This window comes from Dermacentor albipictus, chromosome 7, assembly GCF_038994185.2.
Source record: "Dermacentor albipictus isolate Rhodes 1998 colony chromosome 7, USDA_Dalb.pri_finalv2, whole genome shotgun sequence".
Classification (NCBI taxonomy): domain Eukaryota; kingdom Metazoa; phylum Arthropoda; class Arachnida; order Ixodida; family Ixodidae; genus Dermacentor; species Dermacentor albipictus.
In genome coordinates, this window is record NC_091827.1 from 9,405,474 (window position 1) to 9,428,574 (window position 23,101).

General features: G+C 45.1%; 1 protein-coding gene across 7 annotated transcripts in view; it reads right to left on the reverse strand.

Moving 5' to 3' along the window:
* Positions 1–365: 365 nt before the first annotated feature.
* LOC135904335 (centrosomal protein of 170 kDa protein B-like) overlaps positions 366–23,101 on the reverse strand; it is a 31,121-nt gene continuing 8,385 nt past the window's right edge. For 5 of the 7 annotated variants that reach the window (XM_065434956.1, XM_065434957.1, XM_065434958.1 and 2 more), the window contains exons 6-15: positions 21,987–22,460; positions 15,887–16,064; positions 14,158–14,870; positions 11,980–12,100; positions 9,668–9,957; positions 8,180–8,620; positions 6,912–7,295; positions 3,347–3,498; positions 3,101–3,261; positions 366–2,426 (exon numbers count right to left, since the gene is read on the reverse strand). In XM_065434956.1, coding sequence (XP_065291028.1) covers positions 2,305–2,426; positions 3,101–3,261; positions 3,347–3,498; positions 6,912–7,295; positions 8,180–8,620; positions 9,668–9,957; positions 11,980–12,100; positions 14,158–14,870; positions 15,887–16,064; positions 21,987–22,460 — 3,036 coding nt within the window. In that variant the 3' untranslated portion in view covers positions 366–2,304. The remainder of the gene's footprint in view (positions 2,427–3,100; positions 3,262–3,346; positions 3,499–6,911; positions 7,296–8,179; positions 8,621–9,667; positions 9,958–11,979; positions 12,101–14,157; positions 14,871–15,886; positions 16,065–21,986; positions 22,461–23,101) is intronic. The other 2 variants (XM_065434955.1, XM_065434960.1) reach the window with 2 other exon arrangements.

The window sequence follows — 23,101 nt, forward strand, 5'->3', positions numbered from 1 at the left end:
AGAAAAGAAAGACCATTTTCCAGTCTACATAAAGCTGCTGCACTGACAGCATCAAAAGCTCACACACACAGGTCTGAGAAACATTGAATTCCCTAGTAGTTTGACTGCAAACGGAGTGTGGAGCTTCTAGCAATGACCACAGTTCATAGGCGATCATCTCAGAGTAGTTAAAGGCAGACTCAAGTGCTAATACCACAGATCCGCAGGATAGCAGCAGAGTACTTTTTTTCACACTAGCCACACTACTGTTCTCTAACACCACATTAATTTTTTTAGGAAGCGTTCAGACAGACTCGTACCTTTTCTGTGTCAGTCCAAGTCAAGTATTCCAGAACCACACTCACCACCAAGACAAAAATCTACAATTCTTTAACACAGATTCGGAAAACTTTTTATTGTATGAATCAAACGACATAACATCAGCAATCCTGGGGAAAAAAAAAAGTGCACTAGTTTTTTAGAGAGCTGCCTTTATTATATTACGCCCTGAAACATGCAGTCCCTTCTTGCCGAGGATTTGTCTCAAAGCACACTTCAGTATTTCAAGCTCGCTTCTTGATGAAAAAGCATACAATGCTATAAGAGGGCATTTTCTATGTAATATCAACAGCAATGTACAATACATTATGTATACTGTCAACACATGCATCACTGAAGGCTTGAACGCAGCCCCTTAAAGTATCACAAAGCAGTGCCTTCTCATTTACATGTTTATGTACAAGGCATAGAACAACATTTGCTCTATAAATTCAGTTTGTGAACAAAAAACAAAACAGAGTGAAAGCTCATCGCAAGGATGGACTTCATGCTTAACAACAGCGGACATGGTCAATATTTTTGTACACGTTAGCTGCGCTGGCATAAAAATGACTATACGGCTCGCGCATCTATTCGCAAGCTATTGAGATAAGAAAATACAGTAAAAGCTCGTCAATTCAAAGTCTTACAGACAGAGGTTTATTCAAATTAAGCAGGATTCCCAATTATCAAAAAATAGCATGAAAACGTTAAAACCAGTCAAAATGTTTACAGAGGTGGCACACCTTTATTGCCTGAAGCCCTTTGCGTCAGTGTAGCGGCTATGGCCTAGCACTGTTGAGCTTAAGGTCCCGGGTCAATCCTGGCCATGGCAGTTGCATTTCAGGGGGAGCAAAATGCAATAACACTCTTATATGTATATAATTAAATTTAGTTGCATCTTAAAGAACCCCCAGTGGCCAAAGTTAATTCTCTCCATTTTCCAAGTGTCGTACGGACAGTACAGTCGCTGCAAAGAGTTTCGTCGACTAGGCATCAAACCGCGACTTTATCCGCCAGCTCCTGACGAAGCGGTGCCAATTACACCTAGGCAGTGCGGGTGGCAGTAGTAATGCCATCGTGGGATACCCAGCCTTAATATGCTCGTACCCGTAGACTACACAGCAGATCAAGCGCGAGGTGCAAGGGCACATGCACAGGCTGGACTGAGGGCCGCATATGCGAAGCGGAGTTCGCTTCTGTGGGCAGTCAGCCGGCAATTAGCGCAACATCATGTGGGCTGCCCGAGCTGCTTCTTTCAGTCAGTCTGGGCTGTCACGCCATGGCACATGGTGGTGCGAGACGTGTTTCTGGCTTTTAAAGCTGCTTCCGGCACATGGAGCCAGCAAAAGCGTGGACTTTGAGGCTGGATTATGTTACTCGGAAGGACTCATCACTGGTGCTTGAAGTTGGACATGACACCAAATCTCCAAGATCAGGAGTTTTGTTGCAGCAGCCCAGTTTGCGAATTAGCCAGGAAGTGGCAGGCGGGATGCTGAAATTATCTGGTTAAATTTACATTGTTAATTGGGAATCCCGAGTAATTTGCAGAACTTCCACAGTCCCGAAATTTTCAGAGTTCGAATTATCGAGGTTTTACTTAAAAGAACAACACAAAAGAACAAATTAGAAGAAAAGAACATAAATAACAACTAAAACAGCGCCTTTCAGGATGTGCCCAAGTGGGCTACGTAAGAAAATGACAGCCACCTTCAACTGGCATATTGCAAACATTGAGCACGATCCTTCAGATTCTTGAACGAGAACTTTTGCTAGGAGTGCTTGCGATGAAATGACACACAGAGCTCAACCCAGAGCAACAAAGCTAGGAGAATAAAACTGAATTGGAGAACGGATGCGAGCGGACAAGTGTCAATATAAAGTCATGCTCCCGCAAGATCATGCCTACTCCCCCTAAACAGGCAAGCAGTTTTGCAATGTTTCCATTGGCAGACATGGCAAATCTCGATGGGTGTAGCCAAGGGATATCTAGCACACCATCGCTTTTCAAACGTCCACATAGAAAAAGCCACCCCTTGGCTTCTGGGTTGTGGGCGCTGTTTTGGTCGTGGTTTCCTGGGCAACAGCCGACGAGCTGCCACCTTCGCATGGGGCCAGAGAGTTCAGCACTAGCAAAGCAAGAATTAGAGCCATTAATTAGTGTCAGCAGTAATGTGAATGCTAATCGAATTTCTAAGCTTTCTACAACAAAAATCTCATTACAGTATCGGAATGCATTATGTAACCGCGCAAACGACAACGAACGAAGAAGGAAACGCAGGACAAGTGCGGATGTTTCCTTTTTCGTCCATTGTCGTTTGCATGGTTACGTAATGCATTCCAATATCGACCCCCAACTAGCCAACTAGCCTGCCTCTCTATGTTAAATTGATTACAGTAGACCGCTATTATACAAATATGTGTAACACAAATGCTACAAAGGTCACAGGTCTGACACTGGTTATGCCACAGCGAGACATTAAAGCAAAAAGGTGTTGTAGCAATGTACAATAATGACAGTGCACAACAGTTTGAGCAGCTCTAGCTTCCCCCCACTTCAGGATTCTCCCTACTTCCCATTAGAGGGCAAGGTTTCCTTTTTACCTCTCCACGAGCCAAGTGACCAACACATATCAGCTATCAGTTATCAGTACATCACATCTGCCAAAACACACATCCACAGGACTGGCAGAACTTATTTTGGGCAATTAGCCGACTAGTTTCAAGCGTTACAGCATTTGTTTTCAGCAAAAAAGAAAAAAAAAGTGGCACTGTGACGAGATAAAACTACAACAGGCTTCACCTTCAAGGCTTTGTTCGATCCTCTTGAGGTTTTTCAGGATGCTTGAAAGTTCTCTTGTCAGGTTGCCGTCAGTCGGAGAGTCGCTGGGTCGCCTCTCAACAACCCTCGGAAGAACCTCTTCTAACATAAGCCTTACATCACTGTTTTCTGGATACTTCAGCCTGCATGAGGTCAAAGAACGAAGCGAATATTGAGAAGAGCAGCGATCACAAAATATGTGACAGGAAAATTTTCTACTGCCCTTACCTTTCCTTCTCGATGAGTGTGCGAGCGCTAGTACGCAGCTTTCCCGACAGCTGGTGTATGGCAGAGATTACGAGGCTGTCCAATGCCGTCAGCTCTCTCCTGCCCGGTGTCGTGGACGGAGTCTTCACACCATTTTCTGTAGGTGTCTTGCTCTAAACGAAAAGTGAGAATAGGTAAATAAGTGGTAATGTATTGCCAAGCTACATCACAGCACAACTCGAAACTTAAAGGGGTCCTGAACCACCCCTTGGACATGGTGAAAAAGCCCAGTCCACGGATAGCGTATGTCGTTGTGAACATCTCAGCCAACCTTTGCAGCCATGCAAGGCGTGTGGAGCTTGCAAGTGGAGTCACCTTTCTCTAAAACACTCCTTTTAACAGTAACCTGTGCCTCACTTTTCTGGACATTTTATTTCATCATACAGCCGATTTACAGCCGGAAGCAGCAACAGGTTTACAACAGGTACAGCCGATTTACAGCCGGAAGCATGCAACAGGTTGCATGCTTCCCAAGTAGCACACCGTTGAGGTGTGTCACCATTATGGTCGAAGCTCATTACACTAGGAATCCTTTCAATGCGAGTCCTGAGTGCAGCATTCATCGCTTAGCCAATGTGCACACTGCGAACGCATTTGCACAAGTGAACATGAAGTTTGTTTGATACTCTGAAATTTTGCAATTGCTGTAGAGATAAGCGCAAAAGGGAATGTGCTACCCATGTCAGTTGGCACAAGAATAGCCACGCATAGCTATCTAGTATACTGAAGTATAGCAAAGGGATGGGACACCGTAAACTCGACCGTAAGCTGAGGAATAGCCTCCGAGCTTGGCACATCGTAGGCGCCAAAATCAAATGTAGTACCGTCTATGTGAACACCCAAACTCAAATTTTAACTGAGCACCATGATGACATTCAGTAGGCAGAGTGTTTTGGGTGCGCCTCATTCCGCTGTAGCCTTCGCAGTACAAGCCATTCAAGAAGGAGTGGGAGCATCGCAAAGGGGACCAAAAGTGATCTTTCATCACCAATAACTCCGCTGCTTAAATTCTGCTTAACACATTGAGTCACTTTTTGCTGCAAAGTATTTCTTAAATAGTGTATTTCAACGTCAAATGCATTTCTTTACTTAGACAAAAAGTGGTACAGGACCACTTTAAGGTGAATTCCACTGATCAATCTGCAGCAGTTGGTCGCGCCTTGGAGTGAGTGCCAGGATATTGCAAATCTAAATTTTAGTCAAATGCAGGGCAGCTTGTTGTACACTGTCATGGATTTTGTCTAACGCAGCTTTTTTTGGGAACCCTGATTTCCAACGACCGTGTGTTTTACTTGTAAGCTTGCTGTTTCTACACTGGTTTGTGAAGTCTCCTGTGTGTCATGTGCCTCAGAGGCATATGCTCAACCAGCACCTTCTTTAACTAGGTGCCTGCAACGTGAGCCCATAACTGCCTGCCCTTCTTTCTCTCTTTAACACCTGTCTACTTAGTATGATTACTGGAGCTGCTTCACAAAGGGCGCTTCCAACACACCAGAGGCTGCGTGCTGCGTGCCACTGCTGCTATGCTGCCGGTAAAACAAACTCGAGCAGACAATGACCGCATGTTTTGATCTATGCGTAAGCAGACCATGCTATTTCCTTGTTCACTCAGCTCACCACTGTTGTAAGTTCTGCTCAGTAATGTGCCATTGCTGCATGCCACAATGCTCGTCTAGTCGGAGAAAAAGAGGCCCGAGTGTGTCTTTCCACGAGATACCTTCTGACAGCAGTTTGTGTGACCAGTGGCTATGGCAATTTCGAGTAAGGATTAAATACCACTGAGTTACCCGTAATGCTCTGTAGTGTGCAGTCAGGACTTCCACACTGTGGACTTCAGGAAAGGCTTACGGAGTGGCTGCTGAAACCAGTTGCCGTGCCCAGTGTTTTGACAGCTTTAGATCAACACACGCATCCCTAAACCGATGCCTACAGTGCCGGCCGTGAGCGCGGAATACCGACCTGGCCTGCCAGCAGCGAGCTGTGCTGACAGGAGTCACGCGACTCCAGCGGTACGGTTGCAAGTGCCACACCGCGGTTCCGGCTCGCAAATGCGGCAGGGAGCCTCCAATGGGAAAGGAAGCGACGTCGCAGGCATATAGTTAGAGAAGGCGCTGGATCAACTGATGTTGAATTTACAGAAAAGTCATAGTATTAGCACTGGTTCGTGTCATCTTGTCTGAAACTTCTTGTGTGTCATGTGTCTAACCATACAAAAACAAGGCAAAAAGAAGTAAAGGCAAGCACCAAAGTTTGAAAAAAAAACAAAAGCCATCATTCACTGCAGGGATGCTTGATAACGCCACTATACCGTGCCACAGCAAACAGAGGCTTTGCAAAGGTGCATTGCATCTGCACCTTGTTGGCGCAGAGGTCAATGTACATCTAAAGCAGTGATTAAAGGCCAAGTGCAACGAAATATTCCTCTGATTAAACTGGTTACAGATGGGTACTACTACTAAAGCAAGCCTGGCAAAGCTGCAGGGCAGGTAATTGCAGAATTTTCTTATTAGCAGCCTTTAAACAACATCACAAGCAGTGAACATGTGTATGTACATGGTTGTTAGTGGATATGACATAAGGCCCAGCACACCACCTCCGAAATTTTTCCATGTACTGCAGGCAGCTGCAAGCACCAGCTGATGTCAGAGGTCATGCATCACTTCCAGCACGTGGTAATGACAGCATTTTCTTTTTTTTTTCCCAGTTTTGGCATTACAAAAGTTGTTTTGTTAGCTACTTTGCAATGCATCCACTCACATTTCGATCAAGAAATTTCGCACAGAGGCTGTTCTATATCTGCACTGACTAGAGTAGGCTTTTTATGCATTGCAAAATTTAGTTGCAGTTGGCACTTCACAATGTGTGCCAAAGAGACCCGAGTTTGCTATTACAGGTCCTTCCAGTAGCAGTCTTGTGAGCTACTGAAACAGCTTCCTTTGTGACTAACAGGGCATCAAGGTGATTTTTGTGCTGATACTTCCATTGTCCACAGTGTTCAAACTGCTAATCGAGCCAACAGATTCAGCAATCATTCAATTGGCAAATCAATTTATTGATCGTGAAGAGCTCCGAATTAGTACAGCTTACTTGGAGTTCAATGCAGACCTGAAGCTAGGTTCACAACCATTTAACGCAAAAATTAAATTGTGGGGTTTTACATGCCAAAACTACGATCCGATTACGAGGCATGCCATAGTGGGGAATTCTGGAAATTTTTACCACTAGGGGTTCTTTAACGTGCACCTAAATCTAAGCACACGGGTGTTTTCGCATTTCACCCCCATCAAAATGTGGCCGCCGTGGCTGCGATTCGATCATGCAACCTCGTGCTTAGCAGCCCAACACCATAGTCACTAAGCAACCACGGCGGGCGACTATCTAACATAGCCACAGTAGCCAAGAACGAAACAGAACCTCCTGCTCTGGAGCACAATGCCATAGCCACAAAGTCAATGCAGAAGGCGCTAATCAGGCTAATTCAGTTCTTGTCTCTTCACTTTACATGTTAAGCACAAACAATGCCCACCTCTCCGTCGCCAGACTGCCTCTCTGGCTTGCGTCCACTTCGGACAAAGGTGCTGCCACTGGCTCCTGCACCTCCCTTGAGGAATGTTTCACCACGTGACAGCGAGCTGCCTGTCGTTGGCATACCTCCAGAGCGACCCCGTTGCTGCCGATCAGGTGCAGCTGGGGTCAGCGCGAGGTCACGGTGGCCGCCAAAGGATGCCGAGCGTCCAAACTGAACCGGAGACCCCGTCCGGGCATCGTCATCACCGTCCGAAATGTAGGACGTGCCAGCTGGCTGCTTCCTCTGGATTCGCGGGGAGTGGTGACGACTTTCTCCGTCGGACACAGAGTGCTGCTGTAAACGATAGGCAGCCGTGGGGTCACTGTCGTTGCGCTGGTGGGCCTGCGTGCAGCATTTCCTTGTCATCAAACATATGCAAGCAGAACTGACCACAGATGCACAGCTTTGGCCACTCAAAAGAATTCACCAAAAGAAATGAGCTAAGTGCAGTTGACTCACAATTTAAACACCATGGGATACCAGATTTTAGCTGTAATTGCCCGAGGTTTGAGTTAAAAAAAACACTTTCTGATTATGAGGCACGCCGTAGTGGGGGACTCCAGAAATTTAGACAACCTGGGGTTCTTTAACGTGCACCTAAATCTAATTACAGGAGTGTTTTCGTATTTCACCTCCGTCGTAATGCGGCCGCCGTGGCCGGTATTCGTTTCCGCGATCTTGTGCTTAGCAGCCCAACACCATAGCCACTAAGCAACCACGGTGGGCATTTGAGTTAACCAAAGCTGAATAAAATATGATAAACAATGCTATGGGTTATATAGCAAATAATGTATAAAAGCGAGCAACTATTCACCACTCAGCTTTATGTTGCAGAGGATAGAAACACAGATCTGCCTTCACTATTCATGCTTTATGAATGTCCTCCCAAAGTAGCTGGCCAGCACGTTATGATTCAGGCCGACTTCTCAGGTGTAAAGGCTGTTTCATGGCCGAGAAATATCATGTATACAAGAAAATTTCCACGAAGTACAACTAAAAAAAAGTGGATAACAAAATGAATCCAATTAATCTGCATGTGAGGCCCATCATGTTTCATTATCCATGCCTCATAATTGCCATTTGCATACATTTGCTTAAATGTAATAAATGCTGAGCTGGTTACATTGTGCTTGTCACATCCCTTCGTTACCTTGTGCCAAGTTTCCTTGGTCAATGAACACAATAAAACTTTATCTATGTGCTCGCTACACTGTCTTATCACTCACTTTTCCACGAAGCAGCTCCGCCCGTGTGACGCCGACGTCCGTGGCTCTGACTCCGCGAGGCAGTCGGAGGCTGAAGCGGCCGCCATCTTGCCTTGAGAGGTTGGGATTGCTGCCATGGTGGGGCGTTTTCCCACGCGAAGGTGCCGCCGTCGTGGGGGGAAGCCCACCCACCTCTGGTAGCCCCAATCGCGCCCTCCTCAGGGCAAAGGCCCGGTTTAGCTTCATCTGTGGACCGCCTCTGGAGCCCGAGCTGTGGGACGACGGCTCTGTGCTGGTGTCGGACACAACACTGGCAGTCTCCTCAGAGCCACAAGCTGTATCACCACTAGCAGCCAAGTCAGCTTCGGAGCCGGTCAGCCCCCATGACTTGCGCTGCGTTGGCGCACTTCGGCGCTGTGTAGAACTGCTGGCCGCTGGCGTCTGCCGTAGAAAGGTCCCGTCCTGAAGATATGAAAACGCAGCACATTATTGTGCAGCGATGAGACATTGACAGAATAATACAGACACGCAAGGGATGACAACCTCAAATAAAGCTACTAGTATGCATTATGGTTAACCAATTGTGAACACATGTGACAAAGGGAGAAAAGCACAGCATGGTGGACTTTGGCTGATCCCTACTCCAGAGCAGTATTAGGAGACACATTCAAAAATGCATAATAGAAAGAAAAAAATACACTGTTTTCTGGGTAGCACCATCAACTAAAGTATTGCTGTTCAGCAGATGTATAAAATCTTTATAAACATGGGCAATGTGGCAAAATCCCCCTCGATACTGCTCCCTGTAAAGCCAAGGTGTTTTATTCCTCCATGTACTAGCACCTACGCATCTCATTGTACGTGTACAGCTCGGTAGGAAATATCAGCATGTGTGCTGAGCTTTTCTTTGTGTTACTAATTACCGTGGTGCATAGTTCTGCTCCAGCCCTGCTTATTCTAGAACCTTAGTGACAAATTCACCCAATCCTGGGAGCCCGTAATGACTCAACAGTTATAAGGACCAAATTTGAGTTGCAACCAAGATACAATGAGCCACTGATATATGAAATGCTTTTCAAGAAATCATTGCATTCCCTGTAAGTGGATTTGGCTTTAGAATTAGGAAGTTGCAGTGCCCCCAAGGCACATGCATTCGGCCAGTTTCTTTTGAACCCAGAAAAATCATGGTAGCACACACCAAAGTCCTAGTGTTCTTGTGAATAGCAACTAGCAATTAAACATCGGAGGGTGATACAAGTGACGTTTTCTCATTCGTTCAGAGCACACAGCTTAGGAGAGTATTTCCGCGCAATAAATGATGCTCTGGCAATGAAACTTTAGAGAAAGTACCGTTTCAAAAGCCTTCATTGCTGGTGCAATTGGGTAAGACATTTTTTTATCACCTATTCCCAGTTAACCATAGACCCTCATGCAAAACCAAGCAACAAACAGCCATCTGAAATTTCAATAAATTTTTGTGCAAAGCCTACTGAAAAAAAATCACCTTACATTAAATGATGTTGACATGACTTTGTTGGATGGAGTCTTGGTGAATGTGGTCCGGTGGGTTCTGGGCGGAGAGCACGGGGGACTCGGGCGGCTTCCGGCGGAGCCCAGTCGCTTTCTTGCTGTGGCATTGGCACATGGAGTGGAAACTGGAACAGCCGCAGAACCAGACTTCCTCACAGTGTTCGCAGCACTGCTGCTTTCTGTGGATGGCACAAAGACGTCCAATGGAGCACGCTCCGAAGGTGGTGTAGGAAGCCGTCGCTTGGGGCGGCCGAGATCAACGGAACCACCTGAAATTAAGCATTCTATTATTAAACCCATAAAAAGCTGAGCATGATGTCAACGGGGCGCTGAAGGCACATATTTAAACCAAGGTGTAGTGGCATGAAGCAATAAAACGACAGACACCGACCAAAAGAAATGCTAAAAATGGATAATTCTTTAACAAGTTTCAGCTTTGCTACGGAAGCCTTGTTCATAATGGGTTGAAGTTCATGGAAGCTTATGTGTTCTTCATCACATGACATAAGCTGTGCATGAATGACGGCGTGGAGGATTCCCTGGCTTCGATTGAGCATGCGACGCGTGCTCCAACGACTCCAGATGGAGCTGCGATTTCACGTTTTCTTGGCCAATAATTCTGGAGTTTTCCAAGTCACTCTTGTGGCCTGTTGCATACGTGTGCTTGGCAAGGGCGTTTTAAACTGTTCGTTTCTTTTCGAGATCGTTCTGATGCTGCCTCCATCTCCGTCTAAAGTTGCCCGATTCACTGATGTATGCAAAGTCGCAATCTGCGCAGCTATCTTGTAGACTACGCGTGAAAACAACTCTCTCAGAAGGCTGCCCTTGCCGCCCACGAGTGCGTGCCTCAGCTCAATTAAAGCGAGGGAACCCTCCCCCCATTGTACACGCACTGCTTACGTCAGGTGCTGAAGAATACATAAGCTTGCATGAACTTTCCCTCAACCCATTGTGAAAAAGACTTGCATAGCGAAGCCGAAGCATCTCGGAAAGAATTATTCATTTTTAGCATTTATTTTGGTCGATGTCTGTCGTTTCATTGCTTCATGTTTATTCCCGATGAGATGGGCTTCCGTCGAACCCTCGACTTCAAGGTATACCGACATATTGTAGTTCTGACTAGTAGCACTCTTGCTGTACACTTAGTGGCCGTTTAAAAATAATTTTAAAAACTAAGCCCAGCCTACACAATAAAAGCATCATAAACAGTGAACAGCCATCAGTACCTTTTATATTGGGAATAAGAGAGAAAAGAAAGTTTTGGTTAGAGGAAAGATGCAGAGGTTGGCAGCAGGATCGCACACCTGTGGCTTGCTACCAAACAAGGTGCACCAATAGACAAAGAAGAGAAAGACCCATGACCAATATCTGTGTTTGACTTTTGGTGCCTTGTTGTCGAAACGAATCACTGAATAACATGTAGCCCAGACTTCAGTACTGTTACAATATTGCTCAACTTTTTTTACCTCAGTGCTGACTTACACATGCTTTGAGCATTGTGGTGCAGCGTGGGAAGGAAAGGGCTGTACTACGTTTCTTTACCTCCAGCTTTTTAGGCAAAGCTTGCTTTGCAGAGTTGTTTCAATGCTGCAGTGGTCAGAATGTCAAGAGGACGAGGGAACGTTGTAAAGACAAGGAAGGTATATGTAGAGCACAGCGCTGATTAATTTGTCACATCAGTTATGACTTCATCCCCAGCATGAGAGATGCGCATTTGCACTAGCTTGAGGATTAAGCGGCATGTGTTACATTGGCACTCCAGATTGGTGAACTGTGCAACGCTACAGAGATGGCTCCAAATAGAGTGGCCTGCTGATCAGTGGAGAGTGCCTTAGCATTTGAAGCAGTTTTAACTTAAAGGTGAGCTCAGTAGCAGAGAGGCGGCCAAGACAGTAATGAGAAGCCTTACATAGTTTGGCAATCGTCAATGGTTTCTGCATTATTTTATGGGCAGCTGCTCTTCGTGCTGCCAATATTGCTTAACTTCTTTCGCTTTGTTTCTGGTTTATGAATATCCTGTACACTTTGGCACAGTGCAGAAAGGGGCGTCAAGGCATGAACAGAAAGTGGACAAGGTCAGCACCGAGGGCAAGAAGGATTTTCACAGCCAGAAGGCAGATTTTTCGTGCTTGCTCGACACCTTCAAGACTACCCATACACAGAAACAGGTGAAGGCATGCTCTGCGTGCTTCATCAGTATGACAGCGATAGAGCAGGAATGGAACAGGGATAAAGGAAGGAAGGTCATGCAGCAAAAGCAACCAGCGTTCTTGCATACCACACATACTCACATGCAAGGCCACTGACACCACCACCACCACCACCGAACTTGAAACACAAGCTCTGAACATTACCCTGGCTCCTTGGTCTGGAACCAGAGGCCCCTTCACCTTCCGGCCTCACCCTCTGGTACTGCGAGCAGGAGAAACAGAAAGGACAGCAGAACTAGCAATGAGCTTTCTTTAAAAGGAGCACCGAAGGCAAGTCAAGCTGAACTCGAACATATCCAAAGCATCATGTTTATAGGGAACACTGCTTTCGTACGTGACAAGATGATGTAAGCAAAGGCCAGGAATATGCCAAGGATGGCACCCCCACTGCTGAACTATGATACTGGCTACAGTGACACCACATGTCCCGTTTATCATTTAGTAAATCGCTATCAACCACTGATAATAGGAAAGCTAACTACATTGCATTTGGCATTCAGAAATTTATTGGATGTTTCTATGGAAGGACTCAACAATGACACCTCGCACCACTCTGCCGAGGATTTTCTTGAGAGTGTGGCACCCTCTCTGTGTAGGCCTTTGGCTCGAAGAAGGCCGCAGCACAAGGGTTCCAAAACCTCTGATAAAGCTTGGGATGCCGACATAAGCGACTGAATGACAAGCGCCTACCATGAACCGATCTATTGAAGAAAGGCAAAGGCATAGAAAAACATGCAAGGGACAACTGGCCAAGCAACAGCGAAAGCTAATAAGAAAATATCCACCCAGTCATTCTCTGAACGAAGCATTGTTATACGATGCTATCACAAAACACCATCAAGGGAGGACAATTCATCCCGATTAGAGTGACAGAAGCTTGGCTGATACATGCATCACCCAAATGGGAGATATGACTTGCTTCCACTAGCAATTTAATGTCCTTGTTCCAAAGAGCAAAAAGCACTTCTATCCTTGAAAAATTAGGAGTACAGTTGCATTCACGACAATGTGTGGGCAGATTGGAAGACATACCCAGTCAGCGACCTCTGTGTTCTTTCATACACCCATTTGTTTAACGTATAATTGGTCGCAACAGAGAGGAGTTGTATATACCATGCCAACACGAACTCAACAAACCTGTTGATGAGTTTTACACAGCGCTTGCTTTGCTTCTTTTTCTATCAATAAATGTGTGCAGCAGCGCACATTTATTGAAGTTTATTTTCTGTAGTGAGCACTACTTTGATGCTGTACCTCCAACGAACGAGTCATTGTCGATTTCAACTGCAGAGTGCACAGCCTCTTTAGTTGTGGTTTTATGAGCAACTAAATCATCTTGTGGCACAAAGCATGGTACAGGGACTCTGCAGGGTAGCTGAACATGCTATGCTGATCTAGTGTTTGCCTGCAGCAACCCCTTTGAAAGCCATCAAGTAGCTCAGTTCTGCTAAACGCACACTGTTCCAACAAGCATTGGACAGAGAAAAGCTCCACACAGAAAACCAGCTTATGCCAGCACCTCTAGCCTCTCAAAATATGGCTAATTCTCTGTGAGCCACCCTCCAAGTCATTGCCTGTGTCACTCCCCTTCACTCTCTCCTCACTCCTCCTCCTATATCTTACTATGCTGTATGAAACTCAAGTGGTGTCCTCACAATACAGAGACGGTCAGTAACACTATATATTAAAAATTAAATTCTGGGGTTCTACGTGCCAAAGCCAAGATGCGATTATGAGTCATGCCATAGTGGACGGTTCCAGATTAATTTAGACCACCTGTAATTCTTTAACATGCACTCAATGCATGGTAAACAGACGTTTTTGCATTTCATCACGTTGAAATGTGGCCACTGCAGTCAGGATGTTATGTTATGTCCTCGGGCTTAGAAGCGCAACGCCAGAGCCACTACGCCACCATGACAGGTAACACCACACATCCCCTTTTCTTCCCACCAACAACCACCCAGATTTCCAACAGGTTGAGAAAGCATGTACAGCTTTTCACAAAAAAAAGTAATGGCCAGTCAGCCATTGTCCAACAACAGGCGGCTGGCCTTTACTTGTGTTTGCGATGGGCTATACAAACCAGCACAAAGACGAAGATACTTTTTTTTTGTGAGACAACTGCATCCTTGTCGTTTTTTGCTTTGCATCCTTGTTCCTTTTTGTAATGTTTATAATGAGTGCTTGCAGTAAGCAGGCTAAATTTACTTTTACCACTGGCTTTAGATGTAGCCCACCACAGGAATGTCTACTCACCTGCTCTAGACTGGACGGGTGGCTTTGTGAGGACACACCAAACACCTCATCAATCCTACGGCGGGCCTCCTCCACATCGGGGTCCACACGATCCGTCTCAACTGTGTATGTGCCAGTCTCGCTCCGATCATCAGCAGGAGACACAACCTGCTCTGGGCCAGAGCTTGGCTCAACACGTGGCGCCGACGACGAGACACCCCCAACGGGACCTGGCAATGGCACTCGTGCAGGCCCGTCATTGAGCATTCTCTGGATCAGGTAAGAGGCCGAGTCGCTCAGACGTTGGTCATCCTGCCGCCTAGCTTGGCGGCTGGATTCGACGTCTGAGCTCCACCCTCCACCGCTACTTCTGCCGCGCCCTTCCGCGCCGCTCCAGCGCCGCTTTGCTAAGTCGGCAGCATTATTGGGACTAGTGGGCGTCCGCCGACCGCTCCCACCGGTGGATACCAATGGCTCACTGGGCTTTGACACCGGGGAGGCCCGGCTCTTGGACGGCGTTCGCTCAGATTCTGGTTTTGGAGGTGCAAACTTGCGTATGCTGTCCTTGAGGGCCAGTGGTTTGCCACCGGTCGTGTCATTGTCGAAATGGATCGTGAAGGCCATGGAGGTCGAGCCAGACGCCTGCGTCTGGGAGGCGGGAGTGTCGGGACAGGGTGACTGTTCATCCTTTGAGGGTGTGGATTTGGCTCCACAGTCTCCAGGCGATGAATCACCTGCAGAATAAAAAAAAGAGGATTACTTGCCTCTTGAGGGAGGATCACGTCGATAACAGCTTACATTACACAGGTACAAACAGGAAGCCAATCGAAAGATATGGTAACAAAAATTTTTGTGAGCTTACAAGTCATCCAGGAAATTCGTTGAAATTGCACAATATTCTTTTGACTCTTTATTGCTTCAGTTTTTATTGTCATGAAAAGCAATATCATTAGGTTTTTATTATCATTAAAAGCAATCGCATAAAATCAACTCGAAGTACTTGCCAAGCAAATTCAGCTAGTATCTCTTGCACAAGGTTCTGCCGATATTATGTACTCATCAATTGCCACTTGAGCTGCATTTTTACAAATTTTACACTAACAATTTACAGATACTGCATACTTGGACAAAGCCTCTGAATTTGCTGTGGAATGGTATTGCAACGCCATGTAGCACGCACTTGGCAAATGACAGCTGTTGCCTCTGAGACCCCAGCACAGACATCTTTTTCCACCATGCCTTTCATATGATTAGACTTGACATAAGGCTTCAGAAAAGATGACATGAACCAATGCAGACACTAAGAATAACTCGATATCACAAGTAAAATTTTTCGGGATTACACACCTTGGAGGCATACATGGCACATAACAGACTTGAGACCTGGTATTCTTTACGTCTGTCTTATTTGCACCATAATGGCACACCCCAGTATCAGCCAACTTGCCCAACAAGTTGTTTTGAACTAGCGCAACACTAAGTATAACAGCGTCACAAATAAAAGATAAGAAAGAGCTTGATAAGCACTCGTTCCCTGCACGATGCATACCAAGAAGCAATTGGCAATTACTGTCACCGCCAAAAAAACAAAATTCTCAATATACGCATAAAAAAGGGGGGGGGGGGGGTATTTCCCAAACATCTTTTTGCAGTCAGCGCTTAAAAATTAATATACTCGAAATTTAGGATAGTATTCATTCAGAACTTTATGAGGAGTTTCACAGACACTGGCAAATACTGGCTAACTTACAACTCTTTTCTTCAGGTCTCTCCTTTGGTGGTGGTGGTGCACGTGACTTGCCGAGTGAATGCAACGGTTTCCAGGACAAAGTGGTGGGCTTCGTAGGAGGCGGCCTACCAGGGAGAACCTCCCTCACGGTGCTCAGGGAATCCTCAGTTCTGCTCAAGTCCTCCAGAGAGTCTGCATCCTACAATGACACACAAACAGCGATGCAAGTGTGTTTCCCACTCAGAGGCATTCATATGCACAAACGCGCGCAACCTTCCCACAATCCAGAACAACATACTGCCACCATAGTCAACAGCAATGTACATCATCCATCTCCTATAGCATCATACCTTGGTGGTGAAGCAGCGCACTAACAAGGACAAGGCGAAGACACGCAAGAATACATGCCACTCGCTACACAGCACACACTGTATTCTTGTGTGTCTTCGCCTTGTCCTTGTCAGTGTGCTGCTTCACCAACAACGTATGATTAATCACCAACTAGCCCAACGTTCCACATTACTGAACCTATAGCATGCCAGGGACTAATTTCTTCCAATCCATTTCATTTGCCATTCTTTAGATGCTTCGTCATTTGCACTGATGCGGTAGCACCACTGCTATTGCTGATAGGCTACTTGGAACGACTCGTGGTCAGAAAAAAGGGGGAATGAAATTAAATGCTAGGTAATACGAGCCCAGGCCATATGCCAAGCATGCTACTTTAGGCAAATATCTGCAGGAGCTATTAACAAACATCTCTAGGTAACCAATGACTTACCAAGAGATACGAAATGCCATGGCATTGAAAAACAACTTAGGTATCGCATATTGGTGCCTGCTCAGGTTTTTCAAAAGTGTTTAGGAGACTTTCGCCAATTGTGTATCATGTTACACCTTCACAAACTCTCTTGTTGGTCATTCTAGACTGACAAAAATCTACCTTTGATATAAAGTCTTTTTTTTTTTTCAATTCAATATCATCAGGGAGTCCTACCAAAATATGATGCAATATTTTTGTTTTTTTTATTAGGAAAATGGTTTCTGGCAAGCATAGAACAGAAGTGATCCCATAAAAATGGTGGCTTATTTTCTGTAGCTACCTAAAATCTCTGCCATCATTTGCATCAGTGGGCAGACACAACCTAGTACCGAGTTACAGAGACAGATTACTGCTGACGAATTAGTAAATTAGCCTTCAACATAATCAAAGAAGATGAGAGGCTCGGTAAGCCAGAAAAAATGCAAGAACGAAAGACTGGCAGCACTGTACTCGCGGACAACTTTCTGTGTCTATGAAGGAAAAGCTACATGGGCGGAGCTTCTACACGTTACCGCGCCAAATATTCTGCCATTTGACAGTGCTTTTCGTTGCTCGCTGAATTGACGCAGCAGGGAAAAGCCACAAAATAAGTAAACCTTTACATTCAGTGGTGTGTTTTGTCCTATTTAACCTGCTAATAAGGTGTTTGTTTTCTGTTCCCCAGCTTAAACTAACGCAGATGAAAACACAGGACTTTTTTCAGAACACTCTAACTTGTGCATGCTTTGACTCCGTAGCTTCCCTTTCATAGCCACAGAAAGTTGTCCGCACCATCTCAGTGCAATGTCATGGATTTTTACATTATCTGCTTGGGCCTAGCCAATTTTAGCGGTCAAGATGGATTACACTATTCTAAAAGAGCCAAAGGTTGAACATAGCAAGCTGCAAGAACTATTACTGAGCCAAAATGGCCCAAATAGAGGACAATTTTATACTTCGAAATTCGCGACGTACCTTGATGGGGATTTCGGCACAGTTTAATTGTTGGAACTTGCATCTTCATTTTCTATTCAAATAATTAACTTAATACAGTCGAACCTTGCTATAACAAAGTCGCATCTGACAAAAATAGCTTCGTTATATCCAATATAAATGTCTGTTACACTGTAATAGCAAGGATAATTTTTTATTTACTTCCTTATATCTGATAAATTGTTATATTGAGGCTTAACATACTGTGAAATTAATGCAAATAAAGGTTTGAAATACTTGTATCAGCCAAAACTGATTTAGCGTTTCTCTGTAGTCTCCCTTAAGCAGAGCAATGGAGAGAGAAAACTAAAGAAAGGCAAAGAGGCAGAGCAAGCAGATTAAGCGAGCATAACATGGTTACCGTTTGAAACCAACCCCGATCATATCAGACATGGAATGCAGTAAGTCCAGTATGACAATCTGACGCTGGGCATGGCGACACCAAACAGAGCATTGCTCTCACCAATGGATTGACACAGCTTGTAGGCTGCTTTTCATATTTAGTAGGCAATTCCACAGAAGATAGAGTAATCTTTCACTCTAGCTACATGCGTGACCGGAAAGAAATACACGCTAAGCAAAAACAAAACACAAAAGGCTATGTGATTCAGTCTAACACGAACTCTATAAATGAGTCATAGGGGATGAAGAAGTCATTACGTGGAGAGCATTGCAAGTAAGTTACTTGACAATAAAATGCATTGAATTATATATTCTTATGACTGCACTAGCTCTACAGCTTTCACATTGCACCACTTGTATTGGCCATAAAAAAATTATGTCATCTTGATAGCAGAAAATAATGATGACAGAAACGATGCAACATGAACTGCATACGTTACTATAATACTTATGGTAAAATCTTGTTCGTATGTTTTGGAAAAAAATTCAAGAAAAAAAACTTAACCAGGAAAACGTACAATATGAAATCACTAAAAAATGCAGCAAACTCAACTGGAGTTGATGCCTACGTTACGCAAAGCATTGCACGAATCACTGCAGGACAAGACACCAACACAAGCCGCTCTGGTGAGGCCCAAGTGGCCCGAGACGTACATTGTTTTTGCAGCTTCGGCAAGCTTACGTTCGCGCTCCGCGAATTCGGCCTTGGTCAGCAGGTTCATTTTGGCGGTAAGTTTTGACGTGCCCGCACAACAAGAACTGCTGCAGCACAAGACGCTGAGACATGTTAAGCTTGTGGGCTCTGAGCGACCCGCATTGTGTGATGTATCTTTAAGAGAGTGATGGGAAACCAAAATTAAATTGAGCTGGGGGGGCAACAAAATAGGACGCTGCCAGAGCGAAGCACACCGCTCACTTCACATTGCTAGTAGCAGGGAACAGCGGCACATTTTGGTTAGCATCTATTAAAAGCATGCAGTATGCTTCCAATGGCACTATGCAACATGCGCTATGAAACAGATAGGTGAAGATGCTTATTGCAGTGGGTTGGCGGCGACAGGTGTGAATGGTGACGTGCAACGACCCGCGAGGAGATATGCTGGCACAGAGTTTCAGACAATAATTACTAGAGGGAACTCTTGTGCTAGTGTCTATGAGAGCTGCAATTGAGAGTGGTTCAGTCAGCATGGGAATGATGGTTAGCACATGGATTTGGCCAAACTTCGTCCTTCTTGCTTCAAATGGCTTTCGTGACTTTGTAAACTTGTCATTTTCAACGAAGTGATGTGTCATCATCATCATCATCATCAGCCTGGTTACGCCCACTGCAGGGCAAAGGCCTCTCCCATATTTCTCCAACAACCCCGGTCATGTACTAATTGTGGCCACGCCGTCCCTGCAAACTTCTTAATCTCATCCGCCCACCTAACTTTCTGCCGCCCCCTGCTACGCTTCCCTTCCCTTGGGATACAGTCCGTAACCCTTAATGACCATCGGTTATCTTCCCTCCTCATTACATGTCCTGCCCATGCCCATTTCTTTTTCTTGATTTCAACTAAGATGTCATTAACTCGCGTTTGTTCCCTGACCCAATCTGCTCTTTTCTCATCCCTTAACATTACACCTATCATTCCTCTTTCCATAGCTCGTTGCGTCGTCCTTAATTTGAGTAGAACTTTGTAATATGTGTAATATGTGTACAATGTGTAATAAATAATTAAACAATACATGTACTAAAATGGCCCATGTCAGGATTCGAACACATGACCTCGAGCACAAAATCCCGACATTGAAGCCATTACGGCACGGACACATGCATCGACAAGTGGCATAGAACGCCCTTATGAATTTCTTGTGTGCAGGACAGCACACTGCGACATTTGGCACATTTTGGTCGCCTCAACAGGCTGAACCACTGCAACTAGTAGCGACTGTGCGTGTTTGCAGAACCTTCTGCACTTAAAGTATAGATTGCTTTGAAAAAAAGCAACAATGACTGAATTCACAAGCACGAAGATGAAAAATCCGTGTACTACCCATCATTTTCATGGTGGCTAAACGATTGCAGTGCCAGACTTCCCTCCAGTCATTATTGTAGGAAACTGTTTGCTGGTACCGGAACGGGAAACCACGTGTCTAGCAGCTTTTTCACATGTGATATAGTGAACATTGGTATCGGAAGATTATTTTCCAAGACTGTATTAACCGGAAGAAAGGAAGCACTGGGTCATTTCTTGTGTTCTAGATCACGAGCAATGGTGCCGAAATATCGTACAAAAAGGGATTGCATCAATGATGTTCAACTGTACTATCGGCGGCAAATGAAACGCGAACAACGAAGAGCATAGCTGAAGGTATAGTGCATGCCATTCAGTCATCACTATTGACAGGCGCGCACTTCCGGTTTGACTGCACTGAGCAATGATGTTCCCTCTAACTGCAATATTTTTGTTTCTGTTGTGGTCCTGTTATTTAAAAGCGAGAAAAGATGACTGCACAGTAATGATGACTGTGCAAACTGTGCCATGCTGCACCAATGTTCACATTTAATTTGACGCAAATAACACATACAGTTTCGCCGCACTCAGCGATAGCACTTGCCTTATACTGCGATATTTTAACTTCAGTTTTCTTTTATTTTTCATTTCTAGCTTTTTCAGATAAGAGCCAGAACAGAAACAAACAGGGTAAGCATCATCGCAGAACATGGTCAAACCACATGTGCACATCTGTCAATGGCAATGACTGGATGGCGTGCACTATAGCTTCAGTTGTGCTTCCTGCTGCTCTCATTTCATGTGACGCCGATAGTACATGTTACCATATGGGAAACACTGTGGACAGAAACCATTTTGCCACTAAATATACGAGGTGAATTTTTAAAGACCACAATGTATAGCATGGCAGAAAATTCTAAAGCAGACAGGAAAAGCCTTCGACAATCACACTTATGCAGGGATAGATTTGAGATTCTATGTGATCTCATATGCAAAATGTCTTTAAACTTTGATAGTGATTGTCTTGCTGTGACATGTGAAAAATTCATAGCCAATTCAGGCAGTGAAACACGACAAAGACAAAGAGGAGAAAAGTGATAAGGCAAGCTTTTCACTCACAAGTAAATTTCTCATTGAAAACTGGGGTTCTATGTGCCAAAACCACCATCTGATTATGAGGCATGCCATAGTACAGTACCCTGGATTAATTTTGACCATCTGGGGTTTCTCAACACACACCCAAATTTAAGTGCATGAGCATTTTTGCATTTTGCCCCCAAACTTCGATAGTGTGTTTTGCTGTGACATGTGCGAAATTCATAGCAAATTTAGGCAGTGAAATAGGACAAAGAAAAGAGAAGAAAAGTGACAGGGCAAGCCTGGTCGGGCCACCATGGTTTGGCTAGAATTCACGACCTCAAAAGCCACTGGCCCACCATGGCGAATGACCAAATGCTTATGGACAACAAAATTGGCAAACGCACCATAATCAAACCCAAGTGACAAGGACTTAAGGAGGAACATGTGGCACAATGAGTAAAACAGCATCTAGGCATATCTGACAAATGTTGGAACATCGTAGTCAATTAAAGCACACAGCAAACAACTAAAAAAAAGAATTTAACTTCATTCAATGGAAGAGCTGCTGATGGCTTGCTGAAACATTTGTTACCAAAATCAGTAATGTGTAAGGCTTCTGCTGTCACTTCTCTTGCTTTTTGTTCAATGGTTTGCAACAGAATAGCTTTGTCAGTGTGGTGGTGCATCCTATTACCACTAAAAAAAAATTCAGCCACGAGAACAGTGTTCTGTCGGTTCTCTGCTTTGGCCTCATCCTGTAGTGCTGCCTGAATCGGCTATGAATCCACACCAAGGCCTATCTGTCCTTTTGACTTGCACAATTTTAGCTCAAATCCACACACCGCACCTGCATCACAGGGGATGACAGAGATGCCTCTTTCTCAGCACTGGATGGAGAACTCGAAGATGCTTTCTGCGGGCTGGCAGGATCAGACACTGAGGGGGAGGGGGTCGCAGATGCAGCAGGCGTATGAGGGGACGACAGCGGCGGGGTCGCCACCACGCTGCGAGGGCTCGAGGTTGGGGGCGAGGGTTCCTTGGGAGTTGAGGTGAGGGGAGGAGAAGTCCGTTGAGCCATCCCCGTGGAAGAGAGAGGCTTTGCTTCAGATTCTGCAGAACTCGAAGGTGAAGAGAGCTTCATCCGATGCGGTATCACATCTTCCGCAGGTTGCGAGGAACTGCCGAACTGAGACGGTGCATCCCGACTCAGACTTTCACACAAGAATGTCGTATTTTGAGCCATGTTACCAGAGCGCTGCATCTTGTCGGAGCTGTCGGAAGCTGGACTGTCTCGGGAGAATGTTTTGTTGGCACTGGAATCCTGCATTCAGCAGACATCTTGAGGTCAGCAACAAAAAAACTGCTGCTTAGATTAGTTTAGATTTATATGGTGTGACACAAATGATACAAAAAGAACACCCGGAACTAGAGTGTTTGCCTGTTCATATGCTTAACATCATTTAGCAATATACAATAGCAGAGCCTTAGATGTTGAGATCAGACCGACATCACACCTGCGCATCGCACTTCATCCCGTCATAGCCATTCAAAGGCTGTTTATCCCCCTCCAGCTCATGCCACCGCTCATCTTAACTCTTCGTTCAAACAGCGAGATACTGGAATCATCTACCTGCTGAAGCAGTGCACCACTTCAGTCATTCATCATGCAAGGCATTCATTGAAAATATGACCTAGATATGCCCACCCCTCATGTAAAACCCCAAATGGGGTATCTGAGGTATGACTAAATAAATAAAATGAATAAAGAAATAAATAGAGGTGAGCAGCACCACTGACCATAGCGACACCTCCTCATGCCGATTTCTAACAGGGCACACAAAACTATGACTGCAATGATGGATATGTCCTACTTCACTGCTGTCGTAAAGGTGGCATCACACATATATTTATAAATGTACACAGTGCACAAATATGAGAACACCACATTCATGTTTAAAGAAG